At 29.7% G+C, this 22,876-nt stretch overlaps 1 protein-coding gene across 1 annotated transcript in view; it reads right to left on the bottom strand.

Moving 5' to 3' along the window:
• Positions 1 to 22,876, bottom strand: part of SGCZ (sarcoglycan zeta) — a 541,352-nt gene that overhangs the window by 62,618 nt on the left and 455,858 nt on the right. Inside the window, exon 4 of the mRNA XM_039839338.1 lies at positions 5,644 to 5,731. Coding sequence (XP_039695272.1) covers positions 5,644 to 5,731 — 88 coding nt within the window. The remainder of the gene's footprint in view (positions 1 to 5,643; positions 5,732 to 22,876) is intronic.

The following is a 22,876-nucleotide window of genomic DNA, read 5'->3' as shown; positions in this document are numbered from 1 at the left end:
CCATCAACACATTTAATAGACTTAGTTAGGGTCTTCAGTTTTTACTGAAGAATATAAATTTTATCATCAGTTCACTTTATTTCTGAAATGAAAAGATCCAGCCACAATCACTGTTTTTGGGCTCTTACTTCACCTGACCCAGGCGAAAGTACACATCACTTAAGGAATGGACACACACATCATCTTTTGCAGGTAAGTCTAGATTTTTATTCCTGAATTAACCTGAACCAGTAAATGTGTTATATTTATTGCCACCCACAATTACTTTTATCTAACTGCACTTTATTGTTGTGTTCTCAATATTCTTAAAGCATTATGCCAAAGTATTAGCAGACCCAGTGCTTCTCTTGATGTAGAGCTGCTAAAAATAGTATACACTGTACCATCCAGTTTTCTTTGTATAAATCAATGTGTACATTTTATTCAGTATAATTGAATAAAAAAAAAACTTTGGTTTCCCATAAGAAGCTCATATATTTTCTCCTTAAATTAGTGGAATCATGTCATTAGTCACAATTCCCTTTAGATCTTTACTACCAGGAAGGTCAATGCACTTTAATTGATTACTCTATAGGGTATAAATAACTTCCACATAAACAACATATTAATGTTAATGTAATTTTATATATTCATACATTTTTTCTCTCCTTATAAACTTACTATCTTTTAAAAATGTTTGTTTCATTCTGTAGACTGTATTATTCTTGTATATTGACTCAAAATGAGAAGAAAACAAGCCAAAAAAAATATGTTCCTTATAGAATCTTAATGTATAATTTTTGTTATTAAACACATCTTTTCTAGTCATAAATAAAACAAATTTGATTTTTAAGTGTGTGGCTGAATGACAGGCCCCGGAAAAGGCAAAGGGCCAGTACTGACGCCTCTGCTCTGGCCCATCTGCTGCTTATTATTCCCACTCCATGACTGGCTCTCTCAGAAATCCCCAGGGCAATGAACCAAGCTCCTCAGACCACAGAAGAAACCAGTCAACTCTCCTACAGCAGATGTCTATACTTGTTTTCAATATTATGTGTTTTTTAATCCTAAAAATATAAAACATAAAAAGAAAACTAGTAGCAAATAAAAATAGTACTGTGTTTAATTTCTTACCAGTGACTTTCTTTCTTACTACTACATAGTTACACTTATTTAAGAATTAGTTTGAACAATTTTGAAGCATTGAAGAATTAGTGAAGAAAGGCAGAAGAATGAGGCATTATAAATTGTAATTGAGGTTTTTATATAATATAATTATGTCTCTGATTTCTGATAAATGGAAATGAGATTATCAACTATGAGTAAATTGTTCTGACAATTAGCTAGCAGTTCCTTGCAGTTAATTCATTCTCCCGATTTATTGAGCATTAAACAAGGAGAATTATGATGAAATATGATATCTCATTTTAAGTATAAGATTGTGACTTTAAGCACATTTTAAAAGTAAAATTTCAGAACAATGACATTCCAATTACTTAATACCCAATTAGTCTCAATATTTCACTGGGATAATGATATAGATGTGGCAACACAGGACCACATAGCAATCATTCAAGGTTTCTCAAACAATATTGTCTGTGACTGAAATTTAAATAAGAAGGCTACTGACCAAAATTAATTACAATCAAAACTAGCCTTACCCATTAATATTATTTCATATTCAATTTTCAGCTTATCCTCATTTTATTTTTATTCTCCAGCTATAGACCGATAACAAAAGGCATATGAGACAGAAAAAATTCTATTACTTTTTAGCCATTGCTTTGTTAAAATAAACAATAATTTATATTGTAATGTAAAAATAAGCAACATATAATTTAATAATTTAATAGAGTTGGCTGAGTTATTGAAGAACGATCATTTTTATAAGATTAACATATTTCTAAAATTACTTATAAAGGTATTTTAAATCTTATTCTATTATAAATCAATGTAATGTTATTGGTAAATAAAAGATAACTGATTATTCCCATGAAATTGTGAAAAGGATCATTACATTTTTAGCAAATCCAATTACTATAGCATTATCATTATTATCAGTATTATAAGTAAAGTCTGTATCAAAACTGCATGATAATATTTCATCAGCACTGCCCTAAGAAATGACTTTTATTCTGTAATCACATTGTAGCAGTTTCCTAAGATAATATGATCAGCTTAACAAAAATGGTGCATAATTCACATCTTTCATCCATAATAATTGATGAAAGTGTCCCGAAAAATATAAAATATCATACTATCAACACTTATGAACACATAACACCTAAAACCACACATCGTTTTTGTCAATTATATAAAAAAAGGAATGCCCTCCTAACATAGTCGTTATAGATTGAAAAACAGAAATTTCGATCTGGGTAATGGTTCTCAGACGTGTTTACGAAAGTTCTTGTTTTTACTGCAAGGCATCTGACCTCTTGGGATCGTGTACTTTCTTTAACCACTTCTCAACAACAACCTCATTCCTCGATTTCAGCTTTATTCTAAGAAGAAGAATTTGTATAAAGAAATTTTGAATTCATTAATCCCCTCATGAAAAATTGGAATCTTAGACTTTGTTGTGAGGGAGGTAATCTGATATTAACAGAAATTCAACATAAAGCCTGGAACTTTATAAGCATACAAAAATATTTGTCAATTGATTTTTTTTATCCAAAGTCTAAAAATGTTTAGATTTAATTTTGATTATGTTTGAGCTGGCATATGTTTAAAATATTTTCTTTGCATTTATCGAAGTAGAAATAATCTGGTTTCATATTCACACACCTGGTCTGCTCATGCCTTTGATTACACATATCCCTGCAAATTTAATCAGCAGGAAGGTAGGCTCGTATATATAGAATAGAATAACAGAATGTCAGGATGCAAGAACAATGGATATTTGCTTTGCTGATCAATCTTATATATAATTTTGAGAAAAAAAAATGGTACAGGTAGCTACTGGTAAGGGATGTTTTATTTCATTTTCCAATATTTAATGAGAATAAAATGTGGAAAAATATTTAAAGTTTGTTATACTTTCTATTAGTAATTGAAAGATTTAGGATAAAAATTAGAATTTTTTTACTCAGAAAATAAAAAAAATATTTTTTCATAAATAGTTCATTTTTGGTAGTTTATTTTTAAAAGTTGCAAAATAGTATTATATTTATACTGTAATCAAGACTATGCCCCTAAACAAAAATTAAAGAATTAAAGAAAAAAAGTCAATAGGAAAAGAGAGTTAAAGCAGCTACTTTATGTCAATGCAACTAAAATTAATCTTTAAAAATGAATACTGATTGAATACATTGCTTGAGTTCATCCTATTCTCTTCAAGTTCTACCTAAAGATAATTTTATCCTGACATGATTCAAAAATTTTCCTCACATCAGATACACTTTCTGTGATGTTTTGTACTATATCTACAATCATAATCCAGGGTACATTCCACAGCTATTACAGAGATACATTGGATAGAAAATTATAAGATTTTTCAAGTAATAGCAATGTATTTGTAACTTATATCTATAATCACCATCATCAAAATAATAACATATTCAAAATATAGTTGCCTACCATTTGCAGACACTGAAATTGCCCTGCTTCTTATATTATTCGAAATAGTGTCATCTCTATTTTAGAGATGAGAAAACTGAGTCTCTAAGAACTAATTTTTTTTTGGAGTCTTGTATAGTTGGATTCCAAATGTGACTGCATTATTCTTTCCCCACTCCCCTTTATCTATGTCTCCTTTTGTTCTCTGTACGTTTATTGAAAAATACAAAGCAGTAGAAAGATGAAGTTCACCAACAGCACACCCAGAAGGCCAGGATGTTAAATAGTTTTTAGTTTTAGCCTCACTGGAAGGAATATATTTCCATCCATAGAAATAAACTGCTACACCATTAATTCGTTGATTTGCTTCATTTAAAACTAAGCATAACCTTTCTTCCCCCAACCACTCTTTTTTTCTCTTTTTCTTCATTTATCTTTCTCTTTTCCTCAATTGGCAAATCTCGATACTTTATTAAAATTAGTTTGGAACAATGGCTGAAAATACGAGCACGATACTATTATTTTTTTCTATTTCCTGCAGAAAAGTATGCAGCAAAATACAAATGGTATTTGATTACACTCCATATAATCTAAACAGTTGCTTTGCTCTACCGGTAATAGTTATGTAGCTATTGTATTACAGTGGAGACTGGTATATATCACTGTGTGTTTAATTTACATTTTGGCATTTCCACAAAGAACCATTTCTTTTTCTTTCTTTTTTTTTTTTTAAATCAAGAACAGAATACAAAATAAAGTTTTATCTAGCTAAAGCATTCTCAATATTAAGAAATATAATATGGAAAATCTGCCAGTTTAGGCCTGTTTCTGCAGTACAAATATAACAATTGTGAATTGGCATGGTCATTTACATTGAGTGTCTGGTACTTCTGGATCATTTCTGTATCTATAAATATCTTTCTTTTCTCTAATTTTTAATATATTTGCACATTGCTCCCATTTGTAATTTCTACATATCACAAAATACTATCCAGTTATAGTAATAGATGTCTACAGACCGACTCCTATGCTTTAAAGAATATGTAAAATAAAATTTAATTACTGTAAATTAAAAAACTATATATTTTGGAAATACATATATGCTAAAATATAAGCTTTAATTTTAGCTTCATTCAAATAAATAGCATATCAAAAAGTTCAAATACCTAAAAAGAAGTAGATAGAATCAAACTCATGTTTATTAATCTCACATTTCAAATGCTATATTTTTGCAACTTAGTTAAAAATATTGGAAACATATTTTCATTAAAATCATGACAAATTTGTCATTAAGATAAGGGTAACTCAATCCTCAAAATTCTAATTTACTATTTATAATATACTTTAATGCACACACGCAATCACTAGGTTTTAGGCAATTTTCCCCACAGAAAAATACAGTATTCTAAAAGTATTTTAGCAGTTACACACAAATCAAATCATTGTATTATTTTACATAATTACAACTGATTTTTAATTTGCTTTCTTACAAAAATTAAATCAAATAATAATGTCATGTAATATGAATCTCTATATTAAAATTTTTTTACAATATAATAAAACATGAATAATTTATCATTAACTTAGAACTTCTAAAGCCTATAAACCTTAAAGTATAGGTAATTCAACATCAATTTATAAATAATTCATAAATGTTAAGATTTATTATATTTGACTACTATAATTTCTAATTTATAAAAGCAAATAACATTTATTAGTAAATTATTTGCCTAAAATAAATACATAGACCACATAAGGTTATATCTCATATGTTTGTTCAAGTCTGTTTACTATAATTTAATATATAGTAAGGAGATACTTGTTGAGAAAATTGTGCATTTTATAATTCAAATGTAATAACAGCCAAATATGTAATTACAATATATGTAATTCAGTCCCATAATAACACATTCGACAAGAGTAACAGCTTCCAAACAGAGGAAACCATAACTAGCTTCATGACGAATCAAATCATGTGCAAGATAATTGGGCTGTATGGGATGTCTAGTTATATATTATATATACTTTTACTTTTCCTAATTTAAACAACCACAAAGATTTAAATGGAATAAGATGATACAAGCGATTTTGCCCCCAAACACTCACCTACTGTCAGCTGTCCAGTTAACTGCCCCATGTGATTTCTTGCATTCACTGTTACATTCCTGTCAGACTGTAAGACCAGTGGACTATCCTGGGAAACATGTATAAAATAAAGAAATCAAATAAAAAATAGAAATATAGTCAAAACTTAATATATATAATTATACTGTATTTGTTTGGGTATTAACAAAATTCTATTTCTTTGTTTATATTAGGCAGTTTTTTTAACATCCCAAACATTGGTTAAACAATATTAAAAAATATGGGTGCTCATAATTATTTTATAGAATAGAAATGTTTCCATTTTGGTAAATGGACAGTAACTTTCAGACGCAAGCATTTCCAACTCTACTGATTATTATATGTCAGAGGTATAGTAGCCTCTCTCCTTCTCCCTTCTCAGTGGCATATATTCCTGCCTTTGGAGATATTTCAGAACCTATCCAACTGAGAAAGTCTCTTTTTAAGCTGAACTTGCAACTTAAAGATCTCAGTTGAAATGTTCTCTCATCAAAATTGCCTCCCCTGAGAACTAAAATTACAAATTCATTCAATTCCCAAACTCCCATTTCCATTTATTTTGTTCAAATCACTTATCATAAGACAAATTAATTTTGTTCATGTGTTTATTTTTTTATTTGTTTCTGTCACAAGAGGAAATGTCCATGGGCCAGTGACTATGGCAGTCGTGTGTATGCAATCATGCCCTTACTGCTTAGCATACTGCTGAAAGAAAGCATTTACTAAATATTTATTGAATGGATAAATAAATCTTTGTAATAAAATTAATAATGCCTTAGTTACCCCATGTAAAAATTCTTTGTAAGTCAGAATGATTTGAGTAAGAAGGTACATAGAATATAAGAATATAAGATGTTTAGCTGGAAATTATATAATCTTGGTTGGTGTTTACTTTTATCATTGATATAGGACTTAATAGTAAAATAATTTATTTAAGGACAATATCATTGCCTTAGGAACTGATATATTAGGCTTTTGCCACCACCTGACTCAGATGAGTAAATTACAACTGCCACATTCCCATTTTTATGATCTAAAACATAAGCAGGGTGATTATTTACAAACTGTCCCTTCATTCAACAAATGTTTATTGAGTCTCACTATGTATGAGGTAGTATCCTAGAGACTTGAGACATTTCAGTGATTGAAATATAGAACAATACTTGGCCCTGTATAGCTTGTACTCTAGATATTAAAATCCTATGAAAATGTCTCCCAACACCATCCTCATCATCTAGGTGTCATGTCACTTCCATGTCAATGTCAATATACAAGTGCTTTCATAAATAAGCTTTATAAAAACTGTTTTAAGGTTCAGATTTGGAATTTTTGATTTTTAGATACACAGAAAGCCTTTATTGGCTTTTCCTAAAGCTGTATTTTTACCCACTTTGACTAGATACAAAGCACTAAGCAAATACATACTCATAAGCATATACTTACACACACATTTTCTCTTAAAAGTAGGTTTGAGTAATATATCTAAGCTAAGACTTGATTTTTAAAAGTAATTTTCCACATTTTGAGGATCACATTTATTCTGTAAAATAAGGTACAGTTAGGCAAAAACTACTATAGTAAATTTCATTCCGTTCCTCAACACATCTCTTTCTTTTTGCCTCATAAGTGTTATTTCTCCAGTTTTCCATAGGTATTTCTACGTTGCAAATATTCATCTTTGAAAATATCTGAGATATTTTAAATTAATTCCATCATTCATTTCGAGCCATATATTCAAATTCTGTTTACAATACAGATTGTGACTAAAGACTATTTGCAAAGAATTATACCCCACTAAGGATACTGTACAAAAAGGATGACTCATAAAGCACAAAAAAGATTATATTTTATGTTGGCAAAATTAAATACATATAACTCGTGTTCAAAAATGGAGCATTGAATTCAATAACATTAATTTGAATATAAAAAAGCACCTTGCATTTGAAAACATTGTAAAAATTTTTGGTAGAACTTTCATTCACATTCTTTTAATACTTTTGTGATATAACATGTATGATTGTTGTTTAAAATTTTAAACATCAATTACACTATATGCTTTCATTTGCATTGCTAAACCTATATTTCTATGAACCATAGCATTAAAAATGCATAATTATTAGTATATATAATTTAAAACTATATAAGTACATGAAAATAATAATTGCTTGAGGTAAGAAACATAGACAGGGAACTTAAAAAATATTTCCTAGATTATTTTTATAGGAAAGTATTTATATGAATTAAATTTCTACTACTTAAAAAAAAATTCTTTCTCTTAAAACCTGGTTGGCTTATGAAGTGCTTAAATTATCTGAAAATATTAAGACCAAGTTTTTAGTTTAGGATATTTATAAGCCTAGACTATAAAAGCCACAATGTGCTATCTTCTCCATCTGAGGCCCCAGGGTGTCGCAGAACCACCCACGAAGAGAACCTGGCTCTCAGGATGTCTGCAATGATCTGAGCCACCAGTCTTACTAACACCATCAGAATGTAAAAAATAATATTTATATTTGAGTTAACCCATGAGATACAAGAGTCATTTGCTACAGTTTGCCTTTTCTGATAGAATACCCTTTGTTCTCCTCTCGGAGTTGAATATCCCAGTGTTTCTGATCACTCAAGGCCTCCTCACTGAGAACTCTGTACAAATCTTCCTCCCCTGTCTTAGGTTTTCTTTATATTCCTCTTCCTTTAATAATCATGTTGACATTTCTTATAGCACTGATATAATTTCTTGAAGATCATTATTAAATTAGGGCTTTATCTGTTAAATGATATACTTAAACGTGATATTTTTTCTCTCAGGAGAATTACTCGAATAGACTTTATCTAGAGCAGAGGTCAGTTGACTTTATCTTAAAAGGATAGATAATAAATAATTTAGGCTTTCTAGGCCATGTAGTCTTTGTTGTAACTATTCAACTCTGCTTTTTGTACTCATAAGCAGCCACAAGCAACACATGAATTGCATGGCTGTATTAGAATAAAAATTTGTTTTTAAAAAAGGCAGCCAGTAGCAAGCATGGTTTGCTGACTTCTGACCTGGAGCATGAATTTCTAATGGATTTCAGATCCCAAAGTTATAGCAACTATGCAACTAACTTTTCAAAATCATATTAATATTATATAATGATTTTATTTTTGAATGATTTGAGATAAATAGTGTTAACTTTATGTGCATTTTAATATAGGAATTCATATAAAAATAAGTTCATTATAATAAACCTAGATATAAATTTCACTCTGTAAATTCTGCTTAGGATACTTTTATTGCAGAATTTGATGACTCCTGTCTTTTATCAGTTTTGGAAAATGATAATTTATTCAGTAGTGCCTCAGCTTTATATTTTACATTCTTCTCACATGGAATTTTCTTAGATATGTGAAATATCTTCTTTCATTCTATCTTTATGTCTTTTTAACTTTCATATTTTTAATTTCTATGTATCTCTGTGCTACATGCTGGTTTAGGGCTTCAGTTCTCAAGTGTATAATTCCCTCTTCAACTCTATCAGTCATCTGTTAAGGTAGCAATTGAGTTATCAATTCATTGATATAAATTTCTGTTAAAAATATTTTGGTTATATTTTCATATCTGACTAGTCAAATATATTAGGATTATTGCTATTGTTTTTTTTTTGTTCTTTTGTTATTTCTTTGTTTATTTCTTATGCAATATTAAGTAATAATGCAAAATGAGGGATGATAATAGAATGCTTCTTGCTTAATTTAACATCCCTCATATATAGTATTTTAATATTCTGTATCTGAAAATTCCAATTGCTGAAGTAAATGAGAGAACCTAAATGAGCAAATCATTGTTTCTGTTGAATTTCACTTCTGTTAGGCCATTTTCTTGTTGTTTCTTTTTGCTGTTTATTTATTTAGCTCATAATTAATTTATAAGCATTTCCAGGAGCCTAGATTAAGAAAGAGAAGCTTTGCATTTGCTCCTAATAGAAAGTGGAGGACAGTATACATCTTGGAAGATAATAAGATTTCAAGAAGGCATGGGGCTATTAATCTCCAGGGCTAAACAACATAGGTATTGTTAATTGTCACTAAGAGAAATTCTGATTTCGGCTTTCACATCCTATTTTTTTTTTGACTTTCTGTTTTTTAATTTATTTTAGATTTACAGTTTCTCCATTATCCTTTTCAAATTTAAAAATTCAATGAAATAACCCTTTTTGTAATTTATGGTACATTTAGGTTGTCAATGGGACTTTTTTTCAGAATATACAGTGTGTAAATTTACTAGAAGCCAAAGTCCTCATTATACACCAATTTTACATGAAAATGAACTTATTGTTCTTCAAAAAAATATAAAAAATCTTATAGATATGAAGGTTGAGAAGAAATAAATGTAAAATAAACCATACTCATTTTAAGATTAGTATTAGTATAGTACCTTATAGAACAAGTTAGTACTTAGAAGCATATCAGATCCTTTTAAAAAAGTAAGGTGTGTGTGTGAAGCAAGGATGTTTGCAAAATTAGTTTTGGCTTATAAATTTCTAGGTTATAGATAAATTCATAAACAACTATGTCACATTGTTTATATGGCAATATCATAGCACTTTTTCTAATTGGTTACCATTTACTGTCATTCTTAAAAATAGATTTAATTACTACATTTCCTAGAAAAACTAGTGGATTTCATATATGAAGAAAGTAATCTTTATCTGTATCTCAAAGCTAGTCCACTGTTTTGAAAAAATGTTTTTTAAATCACAAAAAAGTAAGTTGTTTTAAAAAACAAGCTGTCTATATTAAAACAGTTGAAACACCTAGGGATTTCTAAATGTAATAAATGAACCAATTTAATAGTAGTAAATATTGGATTTAAAGGGATTTTTCTATTAAAGCTCAGAATTAACTGATATATAAGAAATCAATGAAACTTTTCCTAGTTGATAAATTATCATAGGATGTTTTGAAGTTTTTTTTAAACATATAAAGTATTACAGCATTTCTCAATTGTTCTGTTTTCCATAAAAAATAAAAGATAGATGCCATCCGAAGAGCAAATACACAGAAGAAAAGAACGTAAACTATTTATGCATTTATTAAAATGGTACTTCTTCCAAAAAGATATTAACTGTGTTACCAACTTAAACACAATGTTAAATTGGGAACTAAAATCTATAAACAGAACTAAATGCCCTTTAAACTCTGAGAAATAGATGTTTGTAAACACATATCTTGTTACTTGTTTCAACAAGTTTCTTGCTAGTGTCGAACCCCAAATTTTACTTTTACGTTTCTGGAAATTACGGCAAATAAAAATTTTACATTATAAAATTTTCACTGCCTGATAAAAGCAAGCAAAAATATTTATAGGGAGAAGTGTTTTCCCCTAATACTGGTATCTAATCTCTCTGAGAAGTTTAAATATGCTCATTTAAAGCATTTATTTCTAAATTCAGGCAAATTGTACACTGTACTCTCTGCCCTGAGGCAGAGCCTGATGCACTGTTGTTGGTAGCCAGATGCTGAACACTAAGGAAGGAGTCAAATTTATCTTTATATGAGAAAGACCTGACTATTTTCACCAGCTCCTTTAAAGTCCATTGGATGAGAATCCCTACATTTTCGCACTACCAACTTAATCTTAGAAATGATTTGTCTCTTATTTCAACCACATGAATCAATTCACAACAATAAATCTGAATTATCATCTTTTAATTCTACATATGTCAAAAAATAAGTGAAGCAGTAAAAATAGATGAATGAACAAATGAACAACGTTAAAAAGCAATGTTGAATATGTAGTGACAGAAAGAAATCTAACTATGGGAGGTGAACAATCAGTGTAAATATATATATGCCTTACTGTTAAAATGTACAGCTGAAACTTATTGGATTTCGTTAACTAATGTCACCATAAAAAAAATAATAATAAAATTAAAAAATTTAAAAAAAGCAAAGATCCTATTACCAAAAAAAAAAAAAAAAAAACACCCCATAACGTTGGAGCTGAAGATTTACTCTATTCGAATCATGAAAATATCTGCCATATAACCTAATTCTAAGAAAGATATTAGAAATAAATAGATGAGACATGGATTTTGCCATGCAATTATTAGATATGCTAATAAGGTGCCCTAAATGTCTCTTATCGTGGCTATCTTTGCCTTTCTATTATATGATTCTCTATAAAAAGATACATTCAACAACACTAGTTGGGGGTGGAAAACCTGAGATCCCTGAACAGAACTGTCTGTATCATTGTGTAAGTTACTTGAAGTCAGACTACCTCTGCTCTTAATGTAATTTGCTTCATGCTTATCATAACATTCTTCATATATGTATATATATGTCTTACAATGAGTTTTGAAACCATTTTTTAATCTCTCTCTCTCTCATTTCTTTTTTGATTCCCTGAAGGTTTTTAAATTCTAAGACAATCTGTCTTATATAAAGATAAAATTTATCTTTATATGAGAAAGACCTGACTATTTTCACCAGCTCCTTTAAAGTCCATTGGATGAGAATCCCTACATTTTCGCACTACCAACTTAATCTTAGAAATGATTTGTCTCTTATTTCAACCACATGAATCAATTCACAACAATAAATCTGAATTATCATCTTTTAAGTCTTACATAGAAGCTATGCCATCACCTGTCTGATATTTACTACTATTACAATCTCACCTGAGAGAATTATTTACAGATTATTTTTAAAAGATATATCCTTCTGGCTACTCTACATGTGTGGATTGAGTTAGACATAGGTAAAAGATTATTCTTCTGTTAATCTTTTTGAAAAATCAATTTTGTTTAACTGTGTTTTAAAATAGTTATCATAATTTTTATGGATGATGCAATATAAAGCCCTATTAAACATGTTTCTGCTTTTACTCTAAAAAAACTATTTTCATATTATCTATGATTTCACTCCAATATCTCCTAAATACAAATTTCTTTGACAATCTATGCTAAGAAGAACTTTGTTTCTTTAATTAACTGGCTATGTTTCTTACGTTAGAAACTAAAATCATGTAACCAACTACGTTTCTTTTCCTTTTCTTCTCGATGTCAAAATTAAAGATGAGTAATTAAGAACTATGTGAATGGGTTTTATTTTTTTCTTTCTTGCCCTACTTGTATTCTAAGTTTTTCCAGTCCTGCCTTTCTTGGTATTCTTTTTTATATTTTGCTACATTTTTTCATTTTTTGTTATTTTCATCATAGTTTCTGAAATTAATGAATAAGGTTTAAATAGAAAAATAATACATAATAGTATGAACCATGTTAATATATATGCACATATTTAACATAATAAATGTTGTGAGCATATAAATTGATACCAAACAATGCTGGAAGAGTAGTTATTAGAATAGAAAGAGAAATATAGATAAAGGTATATAGACATATCTATCTAACCATTCAAGAACAATATAAGAATAATTTGCTTCAATATCTTTTAAACAATGAAATGACAGTGAAATTTGTTGAAATAACTTTGCAGACATTTTGGTTGAAGCTACATTTTTTAAATTAAAAATTATTGGGGTGATATTGCTTAATAAAATCAAATAAGTTTCAAGTATACAATTCAACAGTATATATATATATATGTGCGTGTGTGTATATACATATATATATATATACATATATATATATGTATATATATATACACATTATATATATTCTCCATATATATATATAACACATATATATATATGTATATATATATATATGTATATATATATATATATGTGTATATATATATATATATTCTGTTGTGTGTTCCACCCAAAGTTAGATTTCCTTCTGCCACCAAATATTGGACCCCTTTTACCCCTATCTACCTTTCTCCCCACCCTCTTCCCTCTGGTAACCACTAATCCACTGTCCGTGGTGTCCACGAGTCTCTGACTGTCATGTTTGTTTATTGAAGCTACCCTTTTAATTATGAAACAATTTAAGTAGTAATGTAGTGTTATTTAAAAGAAATACCATTAGTTCCTAGGTCACTTTATATTTCTGAAAGAATTACCTTATATCTCAGCAGAGAATATGAATATTAAATAATCATTTGCACATCTTAAGATAAAGAAAAAATTTTTTTCTTCCACATATGAAGGTTATAATAGAGATAATTAAAAAGTAGATGTGTCCTTGTGAGGAAGAGCTCTTTTTTCTTCCAATTCAGAGTTTTTCTGGACATCAATATTATACCATTAATCTCTAGGCTGGAATATTTATTAAAAATATGGACCAGTGCATTAGTCCCCTGTATTAACGCCCTATACATTCTTGATCTCCTGGGAATCCTCTCACGATGCATTAGAAAATGCATCAAAATGCATTTTGCGTCAAAGTCACACTGAAAAGACAATTCAGAACTTTAGGGTAGCTCTAGAAATCCACTTGACATTTTAAATGAACTAAGGTTAACAGGTTACAGGTTAACATTAGGTTCACAGGTTATAGGTACAGTCAGTTAATGGACGGGATAGAAAGAAATGCAACAGAAGACTTACTACTTTTCTAAATAAATAAGTGCTGAGATTATATCAACTAATAAAAAAGTGTTCAAAATCCATCTGAGCACTTATAGAGTGCATTCAATATAACTTAATATAAAAATTTCACTGGTCAAAGTGATATTCTTATGATTAGTTTACTTGCAAGCAAGGAAAACAGGTATTAAATTACAGTTTAAAATATCTTAAGATATTTTAAACAAACTTTTATGATCTTCAAGTGTGAGAATTATGTGTAGCATGGTAGAAACAAATGAGAACTAGGTCAGTTTATAGAAATTATTGCATCAACATGTCCTGCTTTTTTTCATGCTGGCAACCTAAGTTCTAAAAATCAATAGACATTTTAAATAATGTAGCATAATGTAACGATAGAGAGCAGGTTTTTAATCTTACAAAATATTCAATAAGCGGCTTAACCATCATCATGACATATACTTGGCTGCATCTTTATATTTGATTCCAGAGTGTGCTAAAACCTTGTCTTCTATATGTTAGTCTTTTACCTTATGAAAAGACATTTAGCTTATGTAAACTCCAATATATGGACTTGAAATACTATATTTTACAATGCAAATGCAATTTTCAATTTGTCATAGGCTGTTCTAATTATACTGCATATGAAATATTTGCTGTTTATTAAAAAGGACACATGAATAGAAGTGGTCCCAGAGAAATGTCTGAGAAAAAGGCAAATCATATTCTTTTAGAAAACAAAAACATTTTTGCACTATGAAATTTCACTAAATTCTTAAGTCTTCAGAAATTATACACAAGTAAATTTATATTGCCTCACTTATTCCTAAGATAGAGGCAACTGAGCTGGTACCTGAAACTAATAGAATAATACTTAGTAAAATTTTTTAAAATAAGGCCATTCTCTAAACACCTAGATTCAATAAAGGCAAGTAAATATTTGATTTTTTAAATTTTTACTGAAGGTCTATAATGAATTTACGTCCTTAAGAGGTTTTATTGAACATATTTTATCAACCTTCATAGAACAATGCAAAGTCAATCTGCTCATGTGGATCAATATTAGAATAAACTATTTGAACTAACTAGATGTTTTATAGTTATTCTTAAATTCCTAGAATATTAGGTATTGTCAAACACATTGAAAGATAAAGGTGGAAATTAATTATGACCTGCTCCTTCTCTAATCAATTTAAACATGACAAAGGAGGCACTCATAAAGAGGATAGGACATAGTTTTTGAGAGAATTTAGACTGTGACTGCATTAATCTTTGGATGATCATATGGTTATCAATTAGTAAAAGACTTCAATAATTACTATTAAATCAACCTTGTATTCAATTAACCTTAATTCTCTAGATACAGTTATTAGTAATTTAAAAAATATAGTAATAGGCTAAAAAGTGAGAACCTTATTGATAAGCTCAAATGTTATAAAAAGAACATATGATTTAATAGGTAAACTGTTCTTTGCTTCATAATTGCTTTTGTTTCTTTAAGTTGTCTAATCAGCAGTGTCCAGGAGAACTTTCTTTGATAATAGGAATGGCTTCCATTATCCAGTAGCCACCAGTATCTACTCAGCACTTAAAATTAGAAACTAATTTAAAAATTTTATTTAGTATTAATTAATTTTAAATCTAATATCTATATTTGGCTAATAGTTAAAGTATTAGAAAGCATGAAAATAATTAAACAAAACAATTTAGTTCTGTGAAGGTATCTACTTTAATGAATTTATTCCCTCTAATTTCCATATTTAATTTTCAGAAGACATATACTTCATCGCTTGTGTATTGCTTAAAGTAATTCTTATATTTCACAATTTGCCCTTTAATTGTATTCAAATTTTAAAAGTATCAAAAGCTTTGAATAAATAACGTATATGGCATTATTATTATCAAAGTTATATCACGATACATAAAGATAAACCTATACTCAGTGAAGTTTCAAATGATGCTTCAGAAAAAAAAAACATGTGCACGCAGTTTTCTAAATTAAAAAAATTAAAATGTGAGAAGTAAAATCCTATACCCTTAAGTGTTATCGTGTCACAATAACTAAAAAAACACAGCCAAAATTAAGAATTCCTTTATCAACTTCTTTTATATTATCACTTAAATACATTTGTTTTTTACATTAATTTATTTTTTTCTTAAATTTTAAATTAAGAAAGCATTTTCTGAATAAGATAAATTATATTTGAAATTGCTTTATATTAAAACACTTTTACTTTAGTTTTGTTCTTACTATTATGTTTTTGTGTTTAATAAAAGTAGGAGTATTCTTAAGCACTACATAGTAAAAAAATAACATTTTAAAACTTTCCTTAAATCGACTGTAGAATGCAAATAAAAGTATAGTAGTTTATGAGAGAGAAAAAAAGAATATGGTACTATATTTTAAGTCTACAAAAAGATTTAAAAATCATTAAAAATACCATTGTGAACATTTGTATTTTGATAAATCGGTGTCCTATTTCTGACGATGTCCCCAAGACAAGAAAATGATTTTTTATGTCAACTTCTGAGCACCAGGAATTTAAGATAACCCAAATCATTTCTACCTTATCCAAAATTATCATAATTGTCAATTTTTAAAAATTTAGTCTGTATAAAAACAATCTCATTCCGAGTAGTAATCTTCTTAAAGAAGACAGCTCTCGGCATAACTGGGAAAGGAACAGACCAGTAAAAGTCTACTGGAATGAAGTTGGACCACTATATCTATCACTTGCTACTTTATCTGACTCCTTTTGGGTGCTAACCTTGACCTTGAATACTTTGCACAACTCTGAAAACAAAAGGCACTTCACTAAGATCTTGGTATCTTTAGTTCTGACACTTTGAGAGTCATTTTGGATTTACATCATATTTACAGAACTCGTAAAGTCAACATTTAATTGCTTGTTACTTACTTTACTTAAAAAAGTAAATGAAACACTTGCTTCATTTACTTTTCTAAAGAGGATTAAAAATTAGTTCTTTTCTAGAAGAGGCTGAAACCCCCCAAAAAATCATCCTACTTGTTTTATGGCCAGTGCTAGTACTATCTTCCCCTTGCTGGTCCTATAATTCTTGAGAAAGGGTAAAGAAAATGCAGTCTAGAATACTACAGTTCATCTAAATTGAACCAAAATGTAATGACCCATTACCATGGGGCAGAGACTATAGCAACACAACAATGGTCCTTACCTTTAAGGGTCTTATATTTTAGTGGGTGAGACATTAATGCAAGAGTGAAAAAATATGATAAAAATGGTTTACTGATTTCTATAGAAGCACCAAAGGAATCACCTAATACACACAGGCATAGATAGGGAAGGTTTTCTTCAAGACACGATGTTTGCACTGAATGCTAAATAATGTGTAGACAGGAGAAGGTAGGGATCCAAGAAAAAATCAAGGACAATTCTGGTACTGGGAAGAGACCAATCCAAGACTGAAGGAAAAGAGCAAAATAGGGAACTGAAATAAATTTGGTCCATAGAATGTATTAAAAAGAAGACCGTGACAGGAAACTGTAGTGAAGAGTGGAGGCATAGGAGTAGGGGCATGTGTGGGGTCTGATAAGTCATTCTAAGGAGCTTGGATCTTCTAAGCAAAATAATGAGTCACCGAAACCCTCCAGCTGTCTGTGGTCAAACGATTGAGAGCAAAGTTCCTGATGTCTGAGTAAATGAGGTAAAAATAAAATGAATTATAAAGAAACCTCAGAAACACAGCTGTGGCATAGACCAATGATCATGAGAGAACCCTGGGATCTGTTATTATAGCCACACAATGTGGAGTAGGGGAGATAGTGCATGACACAGAATATGAAAGCCTACAGTGAGCTTCTTTTACTGATAACCTAAATGATTTATGAGACGAGGCTTAGACAAAAATGGAATACAGGTGGTCTTGAAGTTGAAAGGGTAATAAAGCATATTACTTTATGTTTGTGTTCTGCTTTGTCTTATATATTTTTTTCCTAATTTGGAATTTAATGAGTGTGTTAGAAAATAGCCTCTTTAGCTTTTCCAGCTTTCCAGATAATTTTCATATTTTTTAATATATCATTGATTGAAGAAATACTCTTGACAATATGCATATTTGAGTGTTGAGTTCATCAAGTGACAATCTCAGTACTGAGAAGTATTGAGCTGATACTGCATATTATAAGATGACTTAAAAAACTGCAAGTAAAGATCAATAATCAATAAGCCCATGGGAAAGGAGCAATAAAGCATAGCAGTGGTATTTACATTTATTCATCCAATCTGTCTCGTAGTGCTACTGTCGTGTTCTATGGGCGGAAGATTGCTATGAGATTTTAATAGGAGAGGTAAATACTAAACTGGAAACAATAATATGGTATAGAGAGTTTAAGCTATATGTTTGTTGCTTAGAACTTATCCATTATTGGTATCATCCAGTCTTATGATGGTTTTATGCATAATACAGTTAATCTCCTTAGTTCTCACAGCGAGGACAGATTTTTTTGTTGTCACAGTTATACTCCTGCTGCTTCGAGTGGGCTGTGATGACTGACAAGCAGTGATGAGATTGTGAAAAATGTTCAGGGCCTTAGTTTACTCCTGGGTAGTAAGAAGGTTGTGTTCATTGATCTAAAATGTTTCTGTTTTCAGTGTTGCATACATTTACGAGTCTCTCCTAGCTTTTATTTACAGATTCATTTTGTATTTATATCATGTTCTCTGCTAAAAGTAGTTTTTTTTTCCTTTTTCATTTTTATTATACCCATTGCTAGGAAAATCAAATTTAGTCTATTCAAAAATTGGTCAACTCTAGCATGTGAAAAATTAACATACAATGGTATATATTAATATAAAATAAAGTTATAGCCTAATTCCCCTTTACTTGAAAGGTCTTGAATATTATATTTATGGTTCATATTTTTGCAGATTTACTAAAATTTCAGTGGTACTATTTACTATGACCCTTTGACATTTTTTACCAGTAAAACATAATGATTAAGTGGAAACAAAAAAAATATAATACTGGGATTAGTGCAGACTATATGTAGATATTAGATACACATATACATATATACAAATATACATACATGTCTGTACTCCCTTTAATTTTGCTATATATAGTTTTTGCCCAAGGTTGTCCAGATTTCAAGTTAAAATCTTTCTGGCTTTTAAATAGCTAATACTTGCTATATTTGCTATAATCCAGTAGAAATTATTATATTCACTAATAACTTGCAGGTAGTCTTTCATAAGGCATTTTTGGCCTAAGAATCAAAGTTAGTGATAGTGTTTTAACAAATATTGGTATACTAAATTTGAAAAACCCATAAATTGTATAGTTGGCCTCTCAATTATTACAACAAAAATAAATACATTTTTCTTTATGGTGGTATTTGTGAGGTTTTAGAATATGAGGAAGTTGTAAGAACAAAGATTATTAAACTAATATCATATACATATTTGCACTCATTAGTATTGTATTGCTCATTCATTCGACAGTAGTTATGTAATTAAATATTCTTGAATATTAAACTTCCTCATATGAATGATTAAAGTATATTAAATTATGTATTAGAAAGCAAAATTTGACTATAAGCTATTGAGAAAGCATAATTAACTCAAACATATCTATTTCATATTAATATATATCTTAATTTTAATTATAGATTTGTATAACACACACAGTAAATAGAAAATAAAAAAAGACAAAATAGAAGAGTATTAAAAATAATAATCACACATAACCCAATGCTCTATCTTTAAACATAAGTCTAAATATTTCATGTTTGTACATTTTTCATGAATATAAAGTCATAGATTTTTTGATATTTTTTCACAAATATGGATTTAATCTATATTAGAAATCAGTTTGAGGTTTTACCATAGCATTCTATTGTAAGCACTTTCACACTTCAATCATTATTTTAGAATATAACTTTAATAGCTCAAATAGATTTATGCCAGTATGTTAATTTATTCAATAATTTTAATGTTGGATATTAAAGGGTTTCCTTATTTTTTTGCTGTTAGAAGTAATTCTGGTACAAATATTCTTATAATTATTATATAAATCTTTATTTTTTTAGGATAAATTTCCAGAAATACACGGTATTGGTTTACTCGTCTTCATACTAAAATAGGCGTTCCATTAGAAATCTATGCAGACCTCAGAAGACAATTCTGAGCTACCGTGTATTTATATTGTTCACAAGGTGACTCTGATTTACCCTCTTTGACATGACTATACATTCAGTTTTCAACTTTCAGATTACCTCCAGGACCCAGATTAGCTTTGGATCATTTATCTCTCTGACAGAGAAATTTCTGATGATATTGTAGAAGGTTTTTTTAAGTCAAAAATTCTGGAGGACAAGAGGTTATGCCATGATGCTGTGAACATTGCCATCCACCATGAGTGTGCAGATCAGGTCAAATGAATAGGAGGTCATCTGACTAGGAACCCTCCCCTGGCATCAGGAGAGGTTTAACTGGGTCAGCAGTTTTCCAACATTTTTGCTTAGCTTTGCCCTTAAATAATTATGAGAAAGAATGTAGTCTCTGGTACACATTTAGTTGACATTTAAATATTTAGTTACACTTTAATAAGTCTTCTTTATTAATAGGAAAATATAGTAAACATTTTATGAGGTAAAATAAAATGGAGATTGGCTATAGATGGAATAAATATTTAATGAATGTTTAATGACATTTCATAAAAATCTGTTTTATTGAAATAAAACCTAAACCTAAAAATGTCATGTAAAATTCTTGCATGTGGGGTTTTTTTGAAGTATTTTGAAAAATGTGATAAACCTGAGAATTATTCCAGTTACATCTCAAAACTAACCTATATTGATTCCATTTTTCCGAATCTAGAACATCCCAATAGGACTCAAGCTTCAGGCTAAACAGAAATAAGTATAACAAAGGAAAAGAGAGGAAGCCAAATGGATTAAGGTGTCTTGATTAATCAATTAAATATGTTTCTCTAAAACAGTATTTCAAATTATCCCTTTGGTTACTGTCTGAGGAGAGGTTTAACATTCCTGGGCATTGTGTCAGCTAAGATTGAGTTGTAGGAGGACTGTGCCTCTCTTCTGCAAAGTGAGAAAAAAGGTTATTGTGAATCTAGGCTTTATAAGGTAGTTTCAAGAAAAATCATATATGCGAGTTGATGATCCAATAACTGAAAATCTTAAAGTAATTTTTGAATCACACCCTTTAGAAATTTTTCAACACATCCCCCAAATTATCTATACCCATTTGAACACTTTTAGATGAGATTAATTTTATTTACTATTGATTGATTATTATGCAGTGGTCAATGTGAATTAATACGTGACAGTAAAATTTTCTCCATTAATTTCATATGATAATTTCATATCCAGCAAGGTCAGAAAAACTACTCTTTGAACAAGATGCCTCATTTAATCAACACAAAATATTTAGAAATACTGCTCTACCAGAGGTAAATTCCACAATTTTGACTTAAGTATTGGAGCAAACCTGAGACTCCAGTCCCTTTTATAGCACAGTTTTTCCTCTAACTTCCTACATGTTTATCTAACCTGTATACTGTGACTCTGACCAGTTTTCTGCTGAGGATGAAACACACAGATCGGCCTGCTTAAGATGGGTTTATGTATCCTGATTTGCTCTTTCAAGCGTGTGACCTCCTTTTACTCTCTGAGAACTTCAGCCTTCCAAGTGATGATCTTGAACCATGTTAGCTTTAAAACATTTTTGCTGCATAGTGTCAAATGAACAGCTGCTGCTACCAGCATCCATCCCAATTTTGCATCTCTTCTCTTTAATCTGACATTGAGAAGACGAAATTAAACTTTTCCATTTTCATGTTTTTAAAGTACTATGTTGCGTAATGCTCATGGGCCGGTGAAGAACTTTTTATGTTTTGCATGCTTTAATTCACTTACCAATGCCTGAAATGAAATTTTGACAGCTGAGTTACATAAACACCATTTTAAGTAGAGTGGTCATATGTCACAGTTCACCAGAGAAAGTCCAAATTTGCAATATTGTCCTGCATAATCACCAGTGCTCTGGTTGTTTTAGCAACTAGCTCTCCAGGAATAAAAGCTCTGATTTGTAGCATTTGGTGATTTCTATGGAGAAAATGATCCAACTTTGGCTGATTACAAGCTACTAACATAACATCACTTAACCTGAGTTGGGCTGAATGTACAAAATTATCTTTTTTTCCAGCTTTATTGAGATAAAATTGACAAAATTTAATATATTTAAAGTATAAAATGAGATGATTTGAATATGTATACACGGTGAAAAGATTCCCACAATTAAATTAATTAGCACATCCATCACCTCACAGTTACCTTTTATTTGGTTGCTGAGAACTCTTAAGATTTACTCTCTTAGAAAATTTCAATTATACAACTCAGTATTATCACTATAGTCACCATGATATACATTAGATCCTCAAACTTATTTATCTTATAACTTAAATTTATTACACGTTTATCAGCCTTTCCCCATTTGTTCCATCCTCCCCCAGCCCCTGGCAACAACCAGTGCATTTTCTGTCACTTTGGGGTTGACTTCTGTTGCTACATTCCACATATAAGTGATACCATGCTACATTCCACATATAAGTGATACCATGCAGTATTTGTCTTTATCTGTCTGGCTTTTTTCACTTAGCATAATGCCACTTGGGTTCATCCACATGGTCACAAATGGTAGGAATTACCTTCTTTTTTAAGAATGAATCATAGCCATCGTG

Source organism: Pteropus medius, unplaced genomic scaffold (genome assembly GCF_902729225.1).
Source record: "Pteropus medius unplaced genomic scaffold, Ma_sr-lr_union100, whole genome shotgun sequence".
Taxonomy (NCBI): domain Eukaryota; kingdom Metazoa; phylum Chordata; class Mammalia; order Chiroptera; family Pteropodidae; genus Pteropus; species Pteropus medius.
The sequence above is the reverse complement of the archived record's forward strand: the minus strand, read 5'-3'. Positions and strand labels throughout refer to the sequence as shown.